This window comes from Carassius carassius, chromosome 12 (assembly GCF_963082965.1).
Source record: "Carassius carassius chromosome 12, fCarCar2.1, whole genome shotgun sequence".
Classification (NCBI taxonomy): Eukaryota; Metazoa; Chordata; class Actinopteri; order Cypriniformes; family Cyprinidae; genus Carassius; species Carassius carassius.
Genome location: NC_081766.1, coordinates 31,765,301 through 31,788,938, shown reverse-complemented (window position 1 = coordinate 31,788,938; position 23,638 = coordinate 31,765,301). Strand labels below are relative to the sequence as shown.

At 38.5% G+C, this 23,638-nt stretch overlaps 1 protein-coding gene across 3 annotated transcripts in view; it reads left to right on the top strand.

Moving 5' to 3' along the window:
- Positions 1-23,638, top strand: part of LOC132155253 (rho GTPase-activating protein 21-like) — an 84,448-nt gene that overhangs the window by 41,620 nt on the left and 19,190 nt on the right. The window contains exons 4-5 of one of the 3 annotated variants that reach the window (XM_059564130.1): positions 12,682-12,705; positions 13,868-15,464. In XM_059564130.1, coding sequence (XP_059420113.1) covers positions 12,682-12,705; positions 13,868-15,464 — 1,621 coding nt within the window. Of the gene's footprint in view, positions 1-12,488; positions 12,706-13,867; positions 15,465-23,638 lie in introns of those variants that run through there. The other 2 variants (XM_059564131.1, XM_059564132.1) reach the window with 2 other exon arrangements.

The window sequence follows — 23,638 nt, the reverse complement described above, 5'->3', positions numbered from 1 at the left end:
ATATTTCACAATTTTTTTTTATTTTCCAAATATAATTAATTAGTCCAACGAACCGTTCGGTCCATAATGCGTACCGCGTACCGAACCGAAAGCCTCGTACCGAACGGTTCAATACGAATACGCGTATCGTTACACCCCTACTGTTTACTTGTCTTTAACACTTTAATATTTGAAATTTATATTAATCTAGTTGTTTTTGCTATGGTATTTTTTTGATCACTGGCAAAATTCCTCTTGCAGTGTTTTGTAGGCTGCTGATTTTTGCTCATGTTATTCAGCTGCAACAGAATGCTTTGTAAAAATGTTTGACATCTAATTGTTTGACTTAATTTTTTTATATTGGATTTTTTTATCTTATTGGAATCGAAACTAGGAATCGATAAGAATCGGAATCAATAAGCAGACAGAATCTGAATCTATAAAATTCAAACGATACCCAACCCTAGTAAGAAATCTTATGAACATACAACCCGAATTCCGGAAAAGTTGGGACGTTTTTTAAATTTTAATAAAATGAAAACTAAAAGACTTTCAAATCACATGAGCCAATATTTTATTCACAATAGAACATAGATAACATAGCAAATGTTTAAACTGAGAAAGTTTACAATTTTATGCACAAAATGAGCTCATTTCAATTTTGAATACAAAATAGTTGGGACGGGGCATGTTTACCATGGTGTAGCATCTCCTTTTCTTTTCAAAACAGTTTGAAGACGTCTGGGCATTATGAGTTGCTGGAGTTTTGCTGTTGGAATTTGGTCCCATTCTTGCCTTATATAGATTTCCAGCTGCTGAAGAGTTCGTGGTCGTCTTTGACATATTTTTCGTTTAATGATGCGCCAAATGTTCTCTATAGGTGAAAGATCTGGACTGCAGGCAGGCCAGGTTAGCACCCGGACTATGAGGGCAAAAAAACAAAACCGAAACAAAATAATCATTCATTAATCGTAATTGAGGTAAAATGTTCAATTAATCGAGGTTTTGATTTTAGGCCATAATCGTCCAGCCCTACTCGAGACCTTGCGAATCGAAATCAATCGAATCTGGACATCTGAATCGACACTCAGCCCTAATGATAAACAAGAATATAAAGTGAATTAACTTTTTATATATGGTCACAGTATGGTCTATTTTTGTTATTTAGCAAACAAAAATAACTATAAACAAAGCCAGAGCAAACAGTTATGCAAACACAGCAGTGTTTTGTTTTCCCAAATTGTGAAAATCTGATTTGTCAGTGGTTCAATGACCCATTTATATGGACAGTCAGCTTCATTTCTGAATGAATGAGCCATTTTGACAAACACAGTGGTGCCACCTACTGGCGTTTTTTTTTATCGTTTTATATTCAAATTATATTAGTATGTTAAAAATTGACTCTGCTTTTTTTAGTTAAAAGCACAAAGACTTCTAAAAATTTAAGCATAGAGCCTGATATAGATTTTAGTGCAAGTGTTATGAGTTAGAGCGTGTTCAGATCTGCCAATCATGTAATCACATCTCCTCCCATTACACACATATTATTTTCTGGACTATAAGTCGCACTTTTTTCATAGTTTGGCTGGTCCTGCGACTTATAGTCAGGTGCGACTTATTTATCAAAATTAATTTGACATGAACCGAGAGAAATGAACTAAGAGAAATGAACCAATAGAAAACATTACCGTCTCCAGCCACGAGAGGACTCCTGTAGTCTACACAGAAAACATAGAGCGCCCTCTCGCGGCTGTAGACGGTAATGTTTTCTTAGTCTTATAATCCAGTGCGACGTCTATGTTTTTTTTCCTCATCATGACGTATTTTTGGACTGATACGACTTATACTCAGGTGCGACTTATAGTCCTAAAATACGGTATATAAAAAGAAAAGGAGAAACATTTTTTGTTTCTTTTTCATTCTGCACATGAAATATGAAAGCAAATAGACATGATTATAATGATATATTTTCTGTATTTTCAGGTGTAGTGTCGGAATCAAAAGTTATTACAAGCACTCGATGGTTTAAAGAGAGTATTAAGCAAAGATATATAATATAATAATTAGTGGACGACCGACATTGGTTTTTTGAAAGCCAATGCTGCTATCTTGGAAAGCAGGGGGGGCAATAACCTATATAAAGCCAATAGAATTTTTTTTATTAATATTTAAGACATTTTAAATTATTTGACAATGGATTAAAAAATAAATGTGTGAAATAAACATACTTTAGATGACAAAGTATTTTTTACAAATAAACATTTATTTTATTGTTTATTATAACATTTGTTTAAATGATATAAATGCGCATTTGCTTAATGCTGACAGCAAATGAGTAAGTATTATATTGTTTGCCTCTCTGTTACTAATAACATAAAAGCAATCGTTCTAATACTTTATATATACATTAATTCCTTTGTTTAAACGTTCTATCTGATTATTAGACTGACTTCTATCTATACAATGCAGAACTTTTAACAATGACAGTAAACGAGGAAGAATGTGAGCACTGTGTGCACTCAGGCGCTGCCGTTCTCAGCAACATCAAAATAAAAGTCCCACCTCGAACACATCAACTAAGCAGAAAAACTTATTGGTCAACCACTATTAAAGGGGATACTCCACCCCAAAATTTACATTTTGTCATTAATCACTTACCCCCATGCCGTTCCAAACCCGTAAAAGCTTCGTTCATCTTCGGAACACAATTTAAGATATTTTGGATAAAAACTGCGAGGCTTGTAACTGCCAGGTAAATTACACTGTCAAAGTCCAGAAAAATATTAAAGACGTAGTCAGAATAGTCCATCTGCAATCAGTAGTTCAACTATAACGTTAGCGACGAGAATACTGCTTGTAAGCGAAGAAAACAAAAATAATGACTTTATTCAACAATTCCTTTGTCTCTCCACATCACTCAAACTGCCTATGCTCTTCTGTGTCAGCTGCGCCACAAGGATGCGCTGTTTTCTTTCAAATTAAAGTATAAATAGTAGGGGTGTGCACGGATAGTCGAACATTCGAATATTCGTTCTGCTCTAATTATTCGATAAATAAAAATTATATTCGAATTTCGCAAAAAAAAAAAGTTCACAATAAAACCTAATTTGGTCACTTTCTGTGATTCTCCACGGCATATTTGAAGATGCAAGCAAAAATTAATGAATGAATAAGGGGCCGTTCACATCGCGCCTAAAAACGAGTGGAAAACGCTAGACGCGCCGCTTTCTCCTTTCCAAAGCGCTCGGGCAGAAGCGCTCCTGAGGCGTCTGCCGTTGCTAAGCAACAATGACGCGCGCTCTCCATGAAGACACGGAAATTTCAGCAAAGGATAAATGGTTTTGCAGCACAAAAAATCACTTTCAGTAGCTTTGCTCCTAAATTTATTTCAAAATGGCAATCCATATACAGCTATGATCAGCTGTTCCTTCATCTTGACTGAGCTTTCAACGTTGTCACGTGACCTGCGGTGCGCTTGGGGCATTCTGAAAAGTTGAGATGTTTTTAACTCGATGCGGTGCGGACGCGCTTGGAAAAAACGGGCGCGTCGCACCGCGTGCGCATCGCGACCGCGTTGCTTCCATTATGAGCGCGCATACCGCTCGCCTACATTGGAAATAACGAACTTGAGCGTGCAAAAGACGTGATATGTGAACGGCCCCTAAGAACTGCAGTCTTCTACAGTACTTCAAATATACCGTGGAGAATCACAGAAAGTGACCGAATTCAAGAACATTGTTGCGGCATCTCTCCAGCAACGAATAAACACCGCTAACTTGGAGAATGCAGTGAAAACTCCTCTTCTCGCGTCTGCCCTAGACCCTCGGCACAAACATCTCAGGTTTCTCGATGAAAACATGAGAGAAGAAAGAAAAAATAACTTTTTTGAACATTATCAGAACATTTTCCTTGATGCGAGTGGTGCGGATTCAGCCGCCGCCACAAACGATGAAGAGGATGCAATGCCCACTCGTCGGAAAAGGCTAAGCCAGTTCTTCAGCGATGATTACAGAGAGTCCAGCCGAGACGAGTGAGAACAGTTCTTGCTTGAGTCATGTATTCCACCAGATGAGGATCCCATTCAGTGGTGAAACGAAAACACGAAGCGCTTCACAAAACTTATTCGCTTAGCACAGCGTTATTTGTGAGTCCCGACAACGTCTGTGCCGTCAGAGCGCGTTTTCTCCGCAGCCGGCCTTATTGTTAACAGACTAAGGAGCCGACTTTCCCCCGATCATGTTTACATGCCTGTGTTTCGAAACAAGAACATGTAAAACAATAGAAAAAAAAGCAAAAAATATTTGCTGATTTCTCATTTTTTTTTGCTTTTAATCTGTACTTTTGTTTGTTTGCACGCATGTTAAATGTTTTCAGCTACAAAACACGATGTGTAATGTTTAAACTTATTGTGTTAGCTTGTGAAACAATAAATGGTGCTGAAAAATAACGTCTGACTCATTAAACTTAATTTAAATAAACAAATATTCGAATAGTCGTTTTTTGTGAGCTCAAATATTCGAATGTGATATTTGCAGAAAACGCCCATCCCTAATAAATACACGTAGAAACAGTGTATCCTTGTGGCGCGGCTGTGGCACAGTGATGTGGAGAGATACAGAGGAGACACTATTCTCATCGCTTCATAACATTATGGTTGAAACACTGATGGCAGATGGACTACTCTGACGATGCTTTTCATGCTTTTCTGGACCTTAACAGTGCAACTTGGCAGTCTATGGGCAGTCATAAACCTCCCGGTTTTCATCAAAGATATCTTAGATTGTGTTTTGAAGACAAACTAAGCTACATGGGGGTGATTACTGACAAAAATTTCATTTTGGGGTGGAGTATCCATTTAATAATCATACATTTTCAAGTGTAGCTTGATGCTAATTGTATTGCTAATTATACTGAACAAAATTATAAAGGCAACACTTTTGTTTTTGCCCCCATTTTCATGAGCTGAACTCAAAGATCAAAGACTTTTTCTATGTACACGAAAGGCCTATTTCTCTCAAATATTGTTCACAAATCTGTCTAAATCTGTGTTCGTGAGCACTTCTCCTTTGCCAAGATCATTCATCCTCTTCACAGGTGTAAAATATAATGATGCTGATTAGACAGCATGATTATTACACAGGTGTGCCTTAGGCTGGCCACAATAAAAGCCCACTCTAATGTGTGCAGTTTTATCACACAGCACAATGCACCAAATGTCGCTAGTTTTGAGGGAGCATGCACTTGACATGCAGACTTCAGGAATGTCCACCAGAGCTGTGGCCCATGAATTGAATATTAATTTCTCTACCATAAGCCGTCTCCAAAAGCGTTTCAGAGAATTTGGCAGCACATCCAACTGGACTCACAACCTCAGACCACGTGTAACCACACCAGCCCAGTACCACCCATCCAGCATCTTCACCTCCAAGCTGCCCAGACAGCTGCTGCAACAATCGGTTTGCATAACCAATAACTTTTGCACAAACTGTCAGAAACCATCTCAGGGAAGCTCACTTTCAGTAGCTTTGCTCCTAAATTTATTTCAAAATGGCAATCCATATACAGCTATGATCAGCTGTTCCTTCATCTTGACTGAGCTTTCAACGTTGTCACATGACCTGCGGTGCGCTTGGGGCATTCTGAAAAGTTGAGATGTTTTTAACTCGATGCGGTGCGGACGCGCTTGGAAAAAACGTAACTAACTTGAGTGGGCAAATGCTCACATCCGATGGCGTCTGGCACTTTGGAGAGGTGTTCTCTTCCCGGATGAATCCTGGTTTTCACTGTACAGGGCAGATGACAGACAGCGTGTATGGCATCATGTGAGTGAGCTAGTGGTATGGGCAGGCGTATGTTATGGACAATGAACACAGGAGCATTTTATTGCTGGCATTTTGTATGCACAGAGACACCGTGATGACATCCTGAGGCCCATTGTTGTGCCATTCATCCACGACCATCACCTCATGTTGCAGCATGATAATGCACAGCCCCATGTTGCAAGGATCTGTACACTATTCCCGAAAGCTGAAAACATCCCAGTTCTTGTATGGCCAGCATACTCACCGGACGTGTCACCCATTGAGCATTTTTGGGATGCTCTGGATCGGTGTAAACGACAGTGTGTTCCAGTTCCTGCCAATATCCAGCAACTTCACACAGCCATTGAAGAAGAGTGGAACAACATCCGACAGACCACTATCAATAACTTGATCAACTCTATGTGAAGATGTTTCACTGCAAGAGGCAAATGGTGGTCACGCCAGATACTGATTGGTTTTCAGAAACCCCCCACACCCCCCCGGACCCCTATTACAGTAAAACTGCACACATTAGAGTGGGCTTTTATTGTGGCCAGCCTAAAGCACACCTGTGTAATAATCATGCTGTCTAATCAGCATCCGTATATTTCACAGCTGTGAAGAGGATGAATTTTCTCATATCTCTTATCTTAGTGTTCCTGTAGCTCAATTGGTAGAGCACTGCGCTGTCATGTGCAAAGTGGGGGTTCGAATCCCCGGGAACACATGATAGGTAAAAAATTTGATAGCCTGAATGCACTAAGTCGCTTTGGATAAAAGCATCTGCTAAATGCATAAATTTAATGTTAATTTAATTTAAAGTTAATTAAATTTTACATTTTATCTCGGCAAAGGAGAAGTGCTCACGAACACAGATTTAGACAGATTTGTGAACAATATTTGAGAGAAATAGGCCTTTTGTGTACATAGAAAAAGTCTTAAGATCTTGGAGTTCAGCTCATGAAAAATGGGGGCAAAAACAAGTGTTACTTTTATAATTTTGTTCGGTGTATATATTAAGATAATTAAGATCTATCTGAGGAAAAAAAGCATTGCTGGTCAGCCCCACCTAGAGTGCAGGCATGAATTAGCAGAAGGCGTTCAATCGTTTCATGCTCTGTATGAAAGTGATTTCAGTGATTTTCCTCGCTTTTTCTAATCACGCACAGTGTGAAACAGCCTTTTAGATAAATATACATTTGCACCTTTACACATTTTACACGAACTCTTGTTCTAACTAGTTTGTGTGAATAATCACCCAGCATTGTTTCTCTCTCTTTTATTTTAAGTCTGTTCAGTGCTTTCTAAATCGGTCTACAGCTTCACTCAGCTTAGTGAGCACATGGAGTGCACTCATTTGTTTGCCCTTTAGATTAACTTTTAATGCATGCCATTTACTGTTGTAAGCATCGTTTGAACTCTGGCAGCAGGCAAAGACATTTCTCAAAGCACCTCTGCTGTTTCATGTGCAGACTGTAGTGGAATAACAATGTTTTTCTAGATTACTGAAGAAAAAACACCCATTTATAATATGAGATGTTCTCATAACAATGTTTAAAGAGTATGAAAATTACAAATATTTAACTTGTAAAATATAAAATGGCTTTTGTAAAAAAAAAAAAAAAAAAAAAAAAAAAAAAAAGGCTTTTAGTTTTCAAGATCCATATGTGGGGAGTTAAATGTAAAGTCACAATCAGAAATTACCTTTAAAATACTGTAGGACTGCAACTAATGATAATTTTGATAATCGATTAATTAGCTGAATTTTTTATTTTATTTTATTAAAACGATTAAAACCCTATTTTCTTAATTTACATTTTACTGACAAAAACACACTATTCCACATTCTGACCAATTTCCTTAAAACAAATGTGCCAACTGAATGCTATGAAATCATATAGTGCTTAATTTATTAGATCATCTCTCAAAAGACAAAACACAAATATGTTAGGAATCTGTCAAAAAGAAAGAAAGAAATGTAATTCTAAAAATGTTATTGTAATTTTTGGACAAATAACAAACTGAAACAACTAAATAGTATTTATTCACATAATAACAAAAATAGCCTCTTTTGCCTTTGATAACAGCTTGCATGCTTGCTGGCATTGTCTAGGTACTTTTTGACAATCAATTGGGTATCTGAATAAAAAAACACTATTAAGCACTTGACAATTATTTTCTGCCTTTCACATATAACGGCAATAATTATATTATAGCATTAAAAATAGCCTACTACTGTTACTTAAGAGCTTACGCATATTGGAGGACTAACCAAAACAGAAAGCAAAAAAAAAATATATATATATATATATATATTTGTAACTACCAATACTGTTAAAGAGCAGCAGTGGCACAACCCTTACAAAATTGGTTAAAAACCTTACATTAATTTGTTTAAATTTGTTAATCACTGTAGGCTATTTAGTGAAAATAGATTAAATCTCTAGATTGAAAATTAAAACAAAGAAAATAGAGATGAATAGAATCACAGTAATGCTCTGCAGGAACACGCATCTGGTGAACTTTGATCACAGTCAGTCTCCTCTTACTGTCATTTCTTTATCCTGTAAAAGCGTCTGATATTTATATTCAGACAATTACACTCTGCTGTCCCTTCACAGTTCCTACTGTGCAATGCGTGTTGACTTTTAAACCGAAATATAAATGTTAAACAACAGATATTTCATCACAATTAATGTTTTTGTGCTGAATATAGTCTCCCTCACCTCTCTGTGTTCTGTCTGTTTAATGTGCCGTCTGTTTAATGCTCTTTCAGCAAATATTTAAACTTAACGCAGACTGTCAGGGCGGGCCTTTATGCAAAAAAAAAAGGAAAGGCTTGCACAAATTTGTGACATTTACAGATAAAGATATGACCATAAACAAGGGCTCCGAACCGGTTCAAGGAACAAAAACGAAAACCGGAAACGAACAAAATTTTGACAGAAACGGAAGCAGAAACAGAAACTAAATCAAATTTTATAGTTCCGAACAGAATCGAAAATTTGAAATGGCCGATAACCGGTTAATAACGTTATTTTATCGTTCCATTTAATATTTGAAATTTGCTGTCAACCAATCAAGAATTCCATGTAAAGCTGAAGCCAGCAAGTGAAATGTCCGTCTCAATGAACCGCCTTCAGGGCCGGATTAAGACCAAATTAGGCCTGATGACGCTGCGCGAAAAGGGCCTTTTCTTCTCTGCGTTGGTGCATGTGTACTCGACACTCAAGCGCCAGCATGCTTAGCCTTTCCTGTCCAACTGAAGACTGCAGCTCTCCTTTGATTATTCCAAACTTTTAGAAGCTCCGCTCGCTGAGGACATTGGTCATTATCAAGCACAGATAGATGTGCTAACCAATTTCGACATTTGGAAACGTCCGAGAAAGATTCACCGAAGACAAAAGCTTGTACAAGCTCTGCTGATTCGTTCACAGTCACCGGTTTCTGAGTGCGCATGAATGCAGCAAACTGTATCAGCTAATTTTGACAGATATATAATCAGTTAAACGGTTTAAAAAGTAATTTATTTTCAGTAAATTATCAAAATATTTAAAAAGGTTTGCTGCATGGTTAAAATACGCTACGCGTATATATATATATATATATATATATATATATATATATATATATATATATATATATATATATAATAGAGAGAGAGAGAGAGAGAAAAAAAAAAACTTGTATAGCCTATACATTTTTTAGAGAGAAAAAAAATATTTCATTCAGAAATAGACCATGCAGACACGAAATGTTTACAAATATTAGGCTATAATAAACACTAGGCTATTTTGTATAATTATTTGTCATTCAAATACATCGCAAATAAGGAAACATTTGATTTTGTGTTGAATGAGAGACCCGCTGGTTTCAGTTTCATTTAGCCTAAATTTATTAGTTTTAGTTTGTCGTTAATACTGCTATAGCTTCTTATATTTTAATTCTTGTTCTTTTCTAAATACTGTTAATTGAAATGATTTTGTTGTGGAGTGAGGGGAAAGCGGAGCTTCTCAAATTTCCCGGAAGCTGAACAGTTTTCATTTGCTATATTAACCTCAAAATAATTCTTAGAATGAAATTTGGAGTCCAACTTTTGGACGCATATACAGGGTTACTTATTATATATTTACCATTATTCTATTTTCTTTATATTTAATAAAATTTTAGCATCCAGATACGAACATGGAAACATTTGGATTCGTGCCGAAAGAGAGAGGTAGGCATCAGCTTCACCTAAGATTAATTTGTTTTTTGGATTGACGTTTTTATAGCCTAAACTAATAAATGTTTTTAAACATTTTGCTTTAGACTACAGGCATTTTAGCCTTTATTATTTCGGAAGTAATAGGGCTAATAAAATGCGAAGTGAGCCGCAACATTTTTATTTGTTTTACTCTCAAAACGCAATCTTATAATGTTTTTTTTTCTTTTAACAATGCAGCAGACATTTTTAAATATCTTAAAAATACTTTGTCTTTAAAGTGTTGATCAATTTTTTTTATTTTTTTATTTTTAAGTAGCTTACATTTGGCCAAAATCTAGAGATGATGATGCTGTAGCCTATTATTTATAGGTTATTTATAGGTTTATATATAGCTCTGTATTTTTTCCTTTTTATTTTTGAGTAAAGAAAACGCTATACTTTATTATTATTATTATATTATTATTATTAGGCATATAATATTGTTTTTTAAAAATAACGTTATTAACCGGTATTTCTTCCACCCGAACCGGTTTCGGAACGCTAATAATATCAGAGGAACGCAGAACAGAAACATTAAAATATCGATTCTGCTCGGAGTGAACCGAATTTTTTTTCCGTTTTCAAGCCCTGCCATAAACTGAAGGTTTTTTGCGCTGAGGATGCACACATGTATCTGTCAATGCACCTGACAGGCAAGCCATTATGCTAATACATCAGCTTGAAGCTTAAAATAAAGATTTATCATATTTTGGGCAGCTCGGATAACATACTTTTCCTGCAAGGGCTCATTCTGTTTCCTTAGATCCATTTTGTCCAGAGAAATGCGTTATTCAGTTCTGTAATTTGATGTGACCGGCTGCAGTTGTATGTGCACTGTGGGCAGACCTGACTAATCTATAATGAGAATCGTTGTCAATGATCTTCATTATCGATAATAATTAATTTTATCAATTAGTTCTTGCAGCCCTAAAATACTGCATTGTTTTTTTCATACACCTAGATGAGGAGGGCATTAGTTTAACTCTCTATCCAATTTGACAATTATTATTATTTAATTGTTTTTCTTCTGTGTGGCAGGTGTAAGGGACCACTCCCATCCAATGTATGCCGCGTTTCCACCGAAATTACCCGGAACATTTGTACCTGGAACTTTTTGCCCCCCAGACCTGTTAGTTTCTGCGTTTCCTGGTGACGTTTTACAATTACATTTCATGACACAATAACAGTAATATTTTGAAAATGTTGATCCGAATAAATGGTGGTTGAACCAATGATGCGTATACTCAACCAATCAGAATGTTTAGCGCCCAAGCCCCGCCCCCGAATGTTCCGGAACTTTATTTAGTTCCTGGTTCATGCAGTGGAAACACACCGAATACCAGGCCAAAGTCCCTAGTTCCTGGGTAAAGTTCCTGCGGTGGAAACGCGGCAGTAGACATCACTGAATCTGAAGGGATTGGGATTTTTTTTAAGGATTTTACTGGATACATTTAATAGCACTGTTTATTAGTATTTTTCGCATAGTAACTTAAGTCTATTTAGTAAGCCAATTAAGATTTTTTTTGAAAGACCAATTATCTTGTCCATTAATTTTCATAGTAGTTTAAGACTAATTAGTAAGCCAATTAATAATTTCTGAAAGATAAAACTGATTTTGTCCCCAAAATTTTGTGCCCCAATTTTTTATTCTTCAATAATTAAACCAGTAAATTAAAAAAAAAAAAAAAAAAATTCCCATTCTCAGTGATTTTTACTATATTTTTATAACTGTGATTTGTGATTTTGCAGTGAAATGTTTCTATAATTTTCCTCATCACCACCCATATTATTTTTCCATGTGGCGATTTTCTGCTGCACAGCTGTTGCCGTGATGGTGTTTTACTCTTGCATGTTGCGATGTAGCAAGGCAGCGCTGTGGCCTGTCTAAACTGGGTTTTCAGCTGGTTGGATGAATAATCCATCCGAGGTCTCTGGTGACATCAGTCACAGTAGCAGAGTTGATCTGAAGAGGCGTGAAAGGATGCTGCAGTGGGCAGTGGTTTAAGACTTTCAGTGAGAGAAAGAGAGACAGGAAAGACGAGATTAGATCAGCTGGAGTCAGCTGACTGCTCTATGTTGTGGACTGTCTATCTGGCGGAGGCGCGGGTTGCCAAGAGAGAAAGCAGGGAAGGGAGGGGGAAGGTGTACCATCTGAGCTGAATGTATAATCAAGCATCTGCCTCCGACATGTGAATGGTTAAAGCTTTCCAGTGAGACTGAGAGAGAGAGCAAACGAGTGGCTGTGTTAGCTGGGAGGGAGGGTGGTAGCATGTGTGTGTGTGTGTGATCACGGAGTAATCTGCCTGTGGATGGATGGAGGGCGAGATGGAGAACCGATCGCTACTACGGGAGGCAGGCGGCAGGCACCAAAGCCCCCTCCTTGACTGGGAGCGACGAGGACAAGCAGGTGGCTTCGCTAACGTGACAGTCTTCCCACAGCTCCCCTCCACCTTCCCACAGTCCCTTCTTACTGGCAGCACTGCAGCTTCTGTGCATTTTTTGCATTCTGTACAGAGATATTTACTGTGATAGTGGTTGTCAGTACGTGGACTTGATTCTTTTGGTTTTGACCGGCTTTAATATATGCTTCTCTTTTACTTTCCCTCCCTTTCTCTCTGTTTTTTCCTCCGTGGGTTTGTGATGTAATGGCTGCAGTTTTCACAGGAAATCACTAGTCTGGTAAGCAGATACACAGTGCATGAACAGTACATGTCTGTTGTTATGCTTTTTTATTTAGAAATGTCATGCATGTCATTTGTATTCCAGTTGGTTTTTGATTTCATGTCCCTTATCATTTTTAGATGACTGTCATGATTGTTCTGGTTATCTGTTGCATAGGACCGCGTAGCGTGTTGAATGTCTCAATCGCAGTAATGTCGATATTGTGTGACCTGTTTGATTTGGCTGTGTGGGTTGTTCTCAGCTATATCCAGCAGTCGGATTTACAGTGCCTCGCCCCTTTTTCCTCATTTCTCTCTTTTCCTATGATGAACTTTGGCCTGTGTAACAAGCTGTTTGTGGCTTTTCATGAAAGGAGGGGCGAAGTTCCCTACTACTGATATCAGATTCGGTTTGTATAGTTATGCAAAAGGAATGTAACTCTATATGATGGGTTGAAAGTCCACCTTAGATGACTTGCTGTCATGTTTTGAAAGACACCAAATTGAAAGAAGACACAATATGGAGCCCAGTATTTGTTTTTAAATCTGACATTCTTGAACTGAATTCCTGTGATAGCTGTTTACCATAAATTGTGGATTTAAACATGATTACGGAGGTCAGATTCAGTACCGTTTCTTATCAGGGCCATCCTTCACCTCTGGCTTCAGTGTCGCTTCGGTCATGTGTGGTGACCCGAACGGTGGGTGGCATCACTTTCTTGTTACTTTAAATTGCTATTTATTGTTATTATTTTGTTCTGCCTTGTGCTTCCTTTGGAGATATATTTCAGTGTATGAAATGGAGGCTGGTCTTGCTTTCCAGTACCATAATACAATTTAAAGAGAACTGTTTGCTTCCAGCCGAGATCAGATCACAACTGTTTTTTTTTACAGTCATACAAAGCAGAAACGGTAATTAGAACTTTGTAGCCCTGTAGTTTAGAAGTCAAGTTAATTATTGTAGGTGTATTTTGTTAGATATTGTTATGAATATTATAGAATTCTCCAGCATTTGGTGCACCAGAGTACAGCTCACACTTCTGACCTGTCAAACTCCCACACACAAATGTAATGCCATCCTCCCACACAGGGAGAACTATTTTAAGGAAATCATCATGAATTTCAAGTTTTCTCTGATACAGTGAATACTATTCCAATTTACCTGATTCTCTCTTCCACAGGCCTATTCCCAAGATGCCTACCTTAAGGGTCATGATGCATACAGTGGAAATGCACGCCATATACCGGAGCCACCCCCTATATGTTACCCTAGAGTAGACAGTAAGCCCCCGGGGATGGCCCAGGCCACAGAGACATCAGCCCCGGGGGTTGTACCATCTGATCTAGGATACCGTGTGGAGATACCAGTACCTCCCTCTCCTCCACCACCCATTCCAAAGACACAGACTGCAGTGTGTGTGTGCAATGAAAGTGTTCGGACAGTGGTGGTACCTCCTGATGTACACATGGGCCGTATGGTTCCGAGTCATAGGGTCGACTATGGTCTAGTAGGCCCAGATCCAATGCTGAGCAGAGCCAGGCCTGGTACGGTGTCTGGTGGTCGTCCACCATACCTCCACCCTCGCAAAGCTGACATGTTCCCTTCAGGTTACCATGGTGATCCTTATGCCATTCCACCTACACACTATGCACCTACTTCCTCCGTTACCTCTCATCCTACCCACCAGAACATTGACTGGCGGACTTACCAGACATACCGGGAATATATTGATAATAAAGGTCTTCACACTCACAGTCGGACTATTCAAGAGCGTTTAGACAGCTTGCGAGCTGCATCCCAAAGTGTCCATGTTGGCCCCCATTCTGGACCTCAACCTGGCTGGGGCAATAAGTTACGCCGCAGAAGCACATCTCATGACCGGGCTTACCAGAGCCATTCTGTGCTTCCTCCACGCAGCGCTTCGCAGGATAGGATGAGTGGAGCAGAAAGAGCAGCCCACGCCAGGGACTGGCCTCCTCGTAGTGTGTCCTCTGATGGAGTCTTGCGGCAGCCCCGTGTTCATTCGTCAGACTTTGTGGAACATCGTGAACTAGTTTCTCCTGCACCATGGGCCGCTGTGGATAGGCAGCTGTATGGTAGAGTAAACCAGAGGAGTCGTCCTAGTAGACAGTCTCTCCCACCTCGAGCGGTCCTTTATCGTCCCCCAACAGGTTATGGCCTGGTGGGTGTCAAGGGTGTCGCTGGCTCCCATACGCACAGCTCCAGAACAGACATCCCACCCACCACTGGTTTTCCAGAGCGATCTCGCAATGGACTAAACCAGGCCAAAGAGCCTCCTTCCAAAGACCAAAGTGGAACTGCTGTTGGAAATCGTATTTCTCATTCGTCATCGAGCCAATCAAGAACTAGGGCAGAAACCATGCAGAGCCCAGAAACTGGGAATGAAAAACCAGTCGGATATAGGTCAGCATCTTACTCTGCTCCGCCTCCACAGAAGCCACAGTGTGGGGCATCAGCTCGGAGGACACACCCACGTGAGGTCAAGGGCCTACCAGTAAACGGGTCCAGTCCAGTGGAGGGTGTAGTCCTCCGAGAGAAGGCTCCAACAGGGAAGGGGGCCCCACAACCTCTCCGCCATCCCTCGTACATCCTTGCGGTGAATGACACGGACGGATCTGAGCCGGCAGGGGGTGGTGTCTGCTGGTTGCCCAATGATGCACGCCGGGAGATGCACATACGGAAACTGGGGGAACGGCTTGACTCCTCCTTCTGCTCCAGTAATCTGGACGAATCACTTGACTCCATTCCCTTCATCGGTAAGTGCACTCTTTGTAACCATAGCAACGCGAACCCAGCTGTAAGCTTTATCCAGCAGTAGGGATTGTTTTAGTAGGGATTGATATTTTTGAACCGTAATTGCTTGTGTAGACAATAATGGTGATGGTGGTTTTTTTGCAATTCATTTTTTGTCTGTACAATTTAGGCCATCAGTGATTTCCCGTATTAGTAATGTTTCAGTACCTTATGTGATTTTAAAATGTGACCTATCACTACCACAATTTCAAATCCTGACTCCATGTGTCCAGACAGAGGATTATCATGGCCAAATCTTACTTTGTATTGTCTGTTGGATCAAACTTCCAAAGCTTGGAGAGTAAGAATGATTTATGCAGAAGGTGTTTGGGAGTGACTGAAGGAGAGTGAGAGTAACTGTGTGTGAGTCATGATGTTGTTCAGGGAGGAGGTGGCCTTCTTTCATACTCTTAATGCCTGAGGATGGGTCTAGAATATGGAGTGATAGTTTAGCTGGGCTCTGTCACATTTTGTCTTTGGTGTTTTGTGCACTAGGCTTCTGATATTAGGCATACACTGTAATTATATTTATGTGTCCGAGCCCAAAATCTTTTAGACTGATTATAATTATATAAATGTTTATTTATTTTTTTTGCAATATGCATTTGGCTGTTTGGTCAAAATTGTGGTTTGAACCTTATAATTAATTTCAGACTAAGGACTAAATATTCACTATTTTTAGCTCATCCAGATTAAGATGTCACAGTCTAAACATTTGTCAACACAATCATCATTTAGAATTACTGCTTTTATTTTATTAGAAGTGCTTTTATACTAGTGTCATTGACTCCAGTGGTTACTGATGATTGTAAATCATTAACAATTAAGACTCTGAATAGATGTTGGGATTTTCTGAGCTCTTTACTTGCTGGCATGCTCTAGATTTTGTCTTGGGTAACACATCTTCTTTTTTCAGTTTTACTAGTTTTGAGATGTGTATGTTTTGTGCAGACCACAATCCTAGCATTTCTGCTTCTGGCACTGCAAATGCAGTGTATGAAAGAAATGCATGGTTGGACATATAAATATATGCAGGCAAGCACGACTGGTAGAGATTTCTTTTAATTCATAAACAACAGGTAAATGTTTTTAGCTGTGAAAGACATTAGTTATATAATTACTTTTGTCCCATGGCTGGGTGAATATTAGCGATAATATCTTGAATAATTTTGACGACGATGTAAGATTTGAAAATATCGTGAATATCAAATATTTCAAATTCAAGCATACTTTCCCAAAATAACATGCCAAACGTCCAAAAAATGGAACATTTTATTGTGGACTGCTCTACACTCCTCTACTACATGAACTCTCATATCAAGAGTTCAAATCCTGTGAATCAGAGCTTTACTGTTACATAGATACATTTCTTCCTGGTGTTTTGTTTATTTTAAGCAATCTCTTAACCATGCGCATGCATACTCGCTCCTCATTGCTGAAGCGTCACTGCAGATGATCTGAAAAACACACAAGCTGGAGTCTAGCGATCTAATGAAAGCATCATCCAGCCGATCTGTTCTGTCATGAGATCTCGACCGTATTGTTTGCGATTGTGGTTGCTGTATAAATGCACTAACCAATCGCTGCTGTGTGAATAGAGAAACATAGGCTACGGCAGTGTGGAATTACTAATAGGAATTTAACTTTTATAATATTTTTCATTTGTTTTACCAGTTTTCATAATATAGACAGAGAGAGTGTACAAGTCTTTGGTGTGTGTGTGTGTGTGTGTGTGTGTGTGTGTGTGTGTGTGTGTGTGTGTGTGTATATGTATATATATATTTATTTATTTATTTATTTATTTATTTATTTATTTTATTTTTTTTATAACTATTTAATACCTATGTGCTTCATAGCTCCCCATCTGAAAGGGGTTTTTAGTGGCAGTGGGAACATAGTTTCATGCCTCAGAGCTTCTCTTAAACCAGAGACAGTAGACAGTCTTTTGTTTTTAGCTAAAATCTTTGTTTAAAAAAATACAAATAAAAAATACTTATCCCAGTTTAATTATTTCCCCGTTTTTGTATTTAATTGCAAATGCAAGCATATTGAGATATATATTGAATCTCATAAAAAATTGACAATATCAAGATATATATATTTTTAATGTATCGCCCAGCCCTACTAGGCCTTGTCCTAGGATTTATATATGATACCCAAATTACAGTAGTATGCTATATTTTTGTCACATGACCTTGAGTGACTTCCAGTTAACACATTTGGAATCAATATGGTTGATTGTAATTGCATTTTGATTATATAGTTTTCTATACAAACTAATAGAGATATCAACATAGAGATGTTAAAAAATTATTTTGAAGATTAAAAATGGTGTAATTTTTTCAATGTTTACATATTTTCTCCTTAATATGTTCAGATAGCTGATTGCTATGGCTCTGTGGCATTTTAAAACATTGCTCCGCTTGTTTTAGCAATCCTACGTTATCTTGTCCCAAACCTCAGATTGTCCATTGTAAGTTGCTTTGGATAAATAATCTGCTGAAATGAATATAGTAGAGGATAGTTGCCACCAATGTCTTTCAGCAAAACCCAGCCTATTCTCCTCTAAAATGAAGTTAGGTTAGCGCTGATGACATTAAGATTCTTGTGTCTTGGAGCGAGGCAATCTTTAGGCTACGCTAGAGCTCTTCATCTAGGCCCGAAGAGGGTTTTGCACACCTTCCCCTTGGCCCTCTTTGAGACACTGGAGGATTCAGGAACTAGGATCTAGGGCAGTTGCTTTAATTTTAACCGCTCCAGGCCTCTGGCAGCACAGAACAGCTTTGTACTCCAACTTATTTTGGCTGAGACCTGCAGAGGAGCTCAAAAGTTTTCAGCTCTCTCAAAAACAGGACATGTCAAATTGTAAGATAAATAAAACTGTCCTCATTCCTAGAAAAAGTTTATGCAGACCTCTTGCTTGCAATTAAATCAACATATGCACTGTAGCCTTGGCATTTTTAAAGCAAAATAAAAGCTACTGTGTATGGTAAGGTATCGTTTATAAAGAAAGTGGGATACTATGACTTTACCTTGTAAATATCAACAACAAGTTTAAATGGGAGATTCTGCTAGGGATGTTAATGTACAAGACAAAAATGGGCCCAGCTCAGTCACTTAAAACGATTTATCCAATGGCAAGAAAATGAACATGAAGAGCTTAAGTACTTCAGTACAGCACAACATTAGGGCAAATATATCAGTTTTGTGCAACAGTATCATCCTTAGCAGGGCCATAATTCTCCAGCCATGAATAATTGTAACTTTATATTGAGAGGTCTTTTGGGATGTTAACATTCCAACAAAATTTTTTTAGAGAATGATTTTAAGGAACTGGCTTTAGTTAAAGGGATATAAAAGCAGACGAATAACCTTTACGAACACACAGAAGACATTTATTTATTTATTTAAATTTAGGGTGGAAAAAGAATCCAAACCATTCGTATCTTCCTCTTTACTATGAATTTTTGAAATAAACATGAATGAACATCAGAAGGAATGTTTAATGTGGTACCTTTATTCCACACCGCTCTGTCCCTTCTCTCACAAATGCCTCAATTATTTCCTGTTTTTAGGAAGCCCCTTCCTCAGAAATGCACAGTGGGCTGAGATTGGTTATCCGTCTCAGTGTGTTGTGATTCGCTAAACTGCCAAGTGTGCATCTGAACTTCCCGCCCCTCACCTCAGCAGCATGTGCTGCGGTTTTATTGTAAACAATGGCATCGTCTATATTGCTTATCAATGTGAGGCCGATTGAGTCGCAGAGGATATTAGTGAAGATCGCGCAGAACCTGTGCAAGCATGGCTCTTAATGGTGTGTTTGTTTGTTGTTGTCTCATACTAAGATACGCTGTTGTTTGTAAATACTACTACAGCAAACACATGTATAAAGCTTCTTAATGCTATGTGTAAATAAGTGTATATTTGGAACAGTTTGTTGGTGCTGATTTGAATAAGAGAGAGTGATGCAGAGCGTAGGGCTGCACGATTAGGCCTAAAAAAAAAATTTGTTTGGTTCCGGTTTCCGACCGACCCTGTCAATTTATGTGCGACCCAAATTTATTTTATGAGACTGGGGAAGAACGGTCTTTCACACATCGTTAATTAAATTAAAGTTTCCTTTAAATGCTGTTTTACACTTAAGTAATCCGTTAAAAACCATTAAGTATTGCATCAAAACCCTTTTAACTGTCAATTCCTAAAGTGAGCTATAACTTAAGGTTTGGAAATCGTAACATTAAGAGAAACACGGGGGGAGGGGGGAGTAAACAATATATCGCGGAACAGAGAGGGCACTGACAACATGCTGACAGACAGGACATTAACATTACCAGCTTTTAATATGAAACAAAGTCTCATTTGGTTATTTCACCTTTCAAATGTGGTCATTTTTTAAAGAAATGTAAACAATAAATACCGTTTTGTGGCTCTTGAATGTGTCGAACAGATCGCTGTAAGTTAGATCATCAGTTAAAACTAACTGATCGTCTCTTGCTTCTAGTTAATTTATAGCATCAAAATCAAATAAACCACATAAATGAACATAACAAAGAATGTTGTTTGACTACAAAAAGATGTCTGTACACTCCGTTTTTCAAGTTCAAATCCTCCATGTTAATCTACTATGAGATCGCCTGTCAAACTCCCGCGAAGGCTTTTTGTGTGTGTGTGTGCGTTTTGCGTGTCTATGGCAACAACAGACTTTAAACGGGAATACAGAATCACTGTCGTAAAAGTACTGGTACACACATTTAAAATCAGCGCGCGTGTGTGTGTGTAAAACTGCCACTGGAGAAAAAAAAAATTAAAAAAATAAATAAAAATTCCCTACCGACCAATGACCTCAACTGACAACCAACCGGAACCAAACTTTTTTTTTTTTAGGCCTTATGACAAAAAATCATAATCACGATTATTTCGGTCAATATTGTAATCACGATTATGAAGGACCAAAACTTTATATGAGTGATTTATTTAAAGAAAGTGATACATATCAAATGTGTAATTTCTGTAAATAAGGTTGCAATGACATCTAGGCCATCCTTAAAAATATTCTTGTTTGCCGTAACCCGACCAACCCTGTCAATTTAGGACCGACTCAAATTTTTAATTTTTTTTGCTTTTAGTCCGAACGACTTGCCAGTTGTACATTTGCGTTAAGACCGACCAATTTTTTTTTTACTCTTCAAACAACTAATACATAAGCAATAAAATAGTATTGTAAATATATAAATTGCCTAGGCCTACATACAAACGAAGGCTACGCTCTTTCTTTAAAAAAAAAACCCCCGTGACGTCATCTGTTTACACTATTGGTTAACGGATGTCACACTATGGCCTGTGCGTTCGCTTCGTCTCATTCACTGTTAGAGTCAACCATTCTCGCTTGGTAATGATGGCTGCGGCTGCAGTAAACAAAATGTTTGCGGTCACCGTTCAAAGTCATACGGGTTCGGGCACCATAATACATCTAAAACATTCATTAAAACAGCTCGACACTGCTTTAACTTGGCACGAAGTTCTGGAAAAATTGTGCCCAGATCTTTTCCCATCCCTTCTCCTCTCTAGTTTAAAACCGTGACCGTGTCGACTGTCACTTTATGTTTGAAAATCTTTTGCACGAATCAACCAACACAAGTTTTGAAAACGAAAACAGGAAATTGATTTTAACGACCTTCTCTCGGAGCACGTCCAGGTTTGTTTTTTTTGGAACACGCGTCACAGCAGATGCAGCACCGGACACACACGCATAACAAATAATACTTCTGCACAATGTTTCTCTTTTTACAACAGAAATGTGAATTCTGCTGGTATTCAGACTAGAGCCCGACCGATATGGATTTTTGGGGGCCGATGCCGATATTAACTCGAAAAGAGCCGATTTATAAGCCGATATTTTGATTTGAAAAATAATCTGGATACTAGACCCATTTCCTATAAACTGCATTTACACAACATTCAATAGCAAAATATCTGCCTGTTCTATGTATGTGGGCTGTATAGACCATTTTCCAGAATGGACTATGTTAAAAAAAAAAGCCTTAGATTACAGTCTCAATGACTAAACAATTGCACATCAAAAGTATATATTTTTTAATGATCAAAAAACAGTCTGGTTTTAAACATTTAACACTTTTACTTTCTTCCAGTTGAAGCTGGTTTTAACAGTCTGTGTGTTTACTGTAAATAAATTATAATACTAAAGTTAAAGTATTTGCAGAAGTATTCCCACACTTCACCTTTTTCAGCCATCTGTAGGCAGAAAGAGAGACGGAGAAAGAATAAGCATGTGTATTAATAATATCACCATGTATCATTACTCATGTCATCATTAGAATTATAATAATAATAAACTGGGATCTCCTACATAGGCAAAAATGAGAAATATATATATATTTTTTTATTTGTCAAGCAATAGGTATTACCTACTTATATTTAACAATATTATTTCAACATTTTCCTGTTATGTCTGTAAAGCTGCTTTGAAACAATATGTAAAAAAAAAAAAAAAAAGTGCTTGTTCAGCTCACATTTATTTACATGTCCCCTCTGGTTTAATCATTTCTGACGCACCTACTGTAGTTACTGTAACTACACTATATTTGCTCTCACAGACACATTCACAACAGACCCGTATATCTTCTCCTCTTCTCTTTGTGCAGTCTGAATCAAAACATCGTCTTGCCTACTATTACCGGAAGATTACGGAATCAATTCGAAGTTGAATGGTTAACGTTAGTGTCATGAACACACCGCTGTCAATTTTGAGAAGAACCACCTTCAAACAAGTTAATAGCAAGCATTTAAGGGGCCTGCTAAAAAGGAAGCTATTAGCGTTAGAGTAACGTAACCAGCCTGAATTCACCAAATTGTTCTCTGGACCTGAGGGTAGCCTCTTCTTCCTTGCTTCTCTCTTAATTCTCATCAGCAGGACTAGCGCTATCGCTCGCTTCTTACAATGGGACAGATACATGTTTGCTGCTGACCGAAAGGAGGAGGAACAGACTATGAAAGAGCTCCCGCTAAACGTTTTTAAAACTCCGCCTATGCCATAGCGCAGCGCAAATCGTGTTGTATCTGAAGGGCAATGCTGAGCCCAGCGGCAAGCGCCGTGCATACCGCGTACTGTGTGAAAGACCCAATTACGCGGTCATTATGTGGGAAACACACCGCAATAGAATAAGAATAAGTTAAACGCTAACGTTATAGTTTGACCTCCTATTAACGTTCGCGCTCTTCCACTGATAAACATGGTATTAGCTTTGTGGCTAATCTAATATAGCAATGCATTAGCGGCTGTAAGTGATGTTACAGAATATTTAGAAGTGATAATGATAGGACCGTTAGCTAGAACTACCACACAGTTTTTATATACAGGGTATGAACTAAATCTACAATCATTTCACATGACGAACGACAGACTCACCGTCAAAACAGTTGATCGCTTTCTTCTGTAGTGGACTTCTGGCGCTGTTGTTAACTCTGGAGCTGCAGAGCTCTCTCTGGTGGGCACACTGTGCAACACTCATAACATGAGTGAAGCATGAGACTCTGTTTCTCATGTTTCATCGGCCGTTATAAATGCCGATGCCGATTTAAATGCAATTAGCTTATATCGGCCGATAATATCGGCCGGCCGATATATCGGTCGGGCTCTAATTCAGACAGTCTCATGCATACAGATACTGATTCGGGCTAGAATCGCCTATGGGATTTTTTGTTGTTGTTGAAATTTCTAATTGTAAATACAGCCATGTTGAAGCCTGCAGTAAGTGTTTTGCCTTATGGCAGTCCACTCTGCTTATTGTTTTTCGAAAATGTTGCACTCCTGTTTGTCATTGCAGTGTTTCCCACAGAATTAGATTCTATTTGCGGTGGTGTGGTGTTTGGGGACCGGGGAAGGGGGGGGGATTAAGATAAATATATACATATAGACTCACACACACACTTACACACACAGACTCAGACACACACAGGCTCACACACACACCAAACTGGACCTGGAGGTGGACACACACAGACTCTGAGACACACACACACACACACAAACCTGGAGATTGAGGTGGACAAAAACCAACACACACCAATCTGAACCTGGAGATAATAATAATATAATGTATATTCTGGTGGCTGTGAT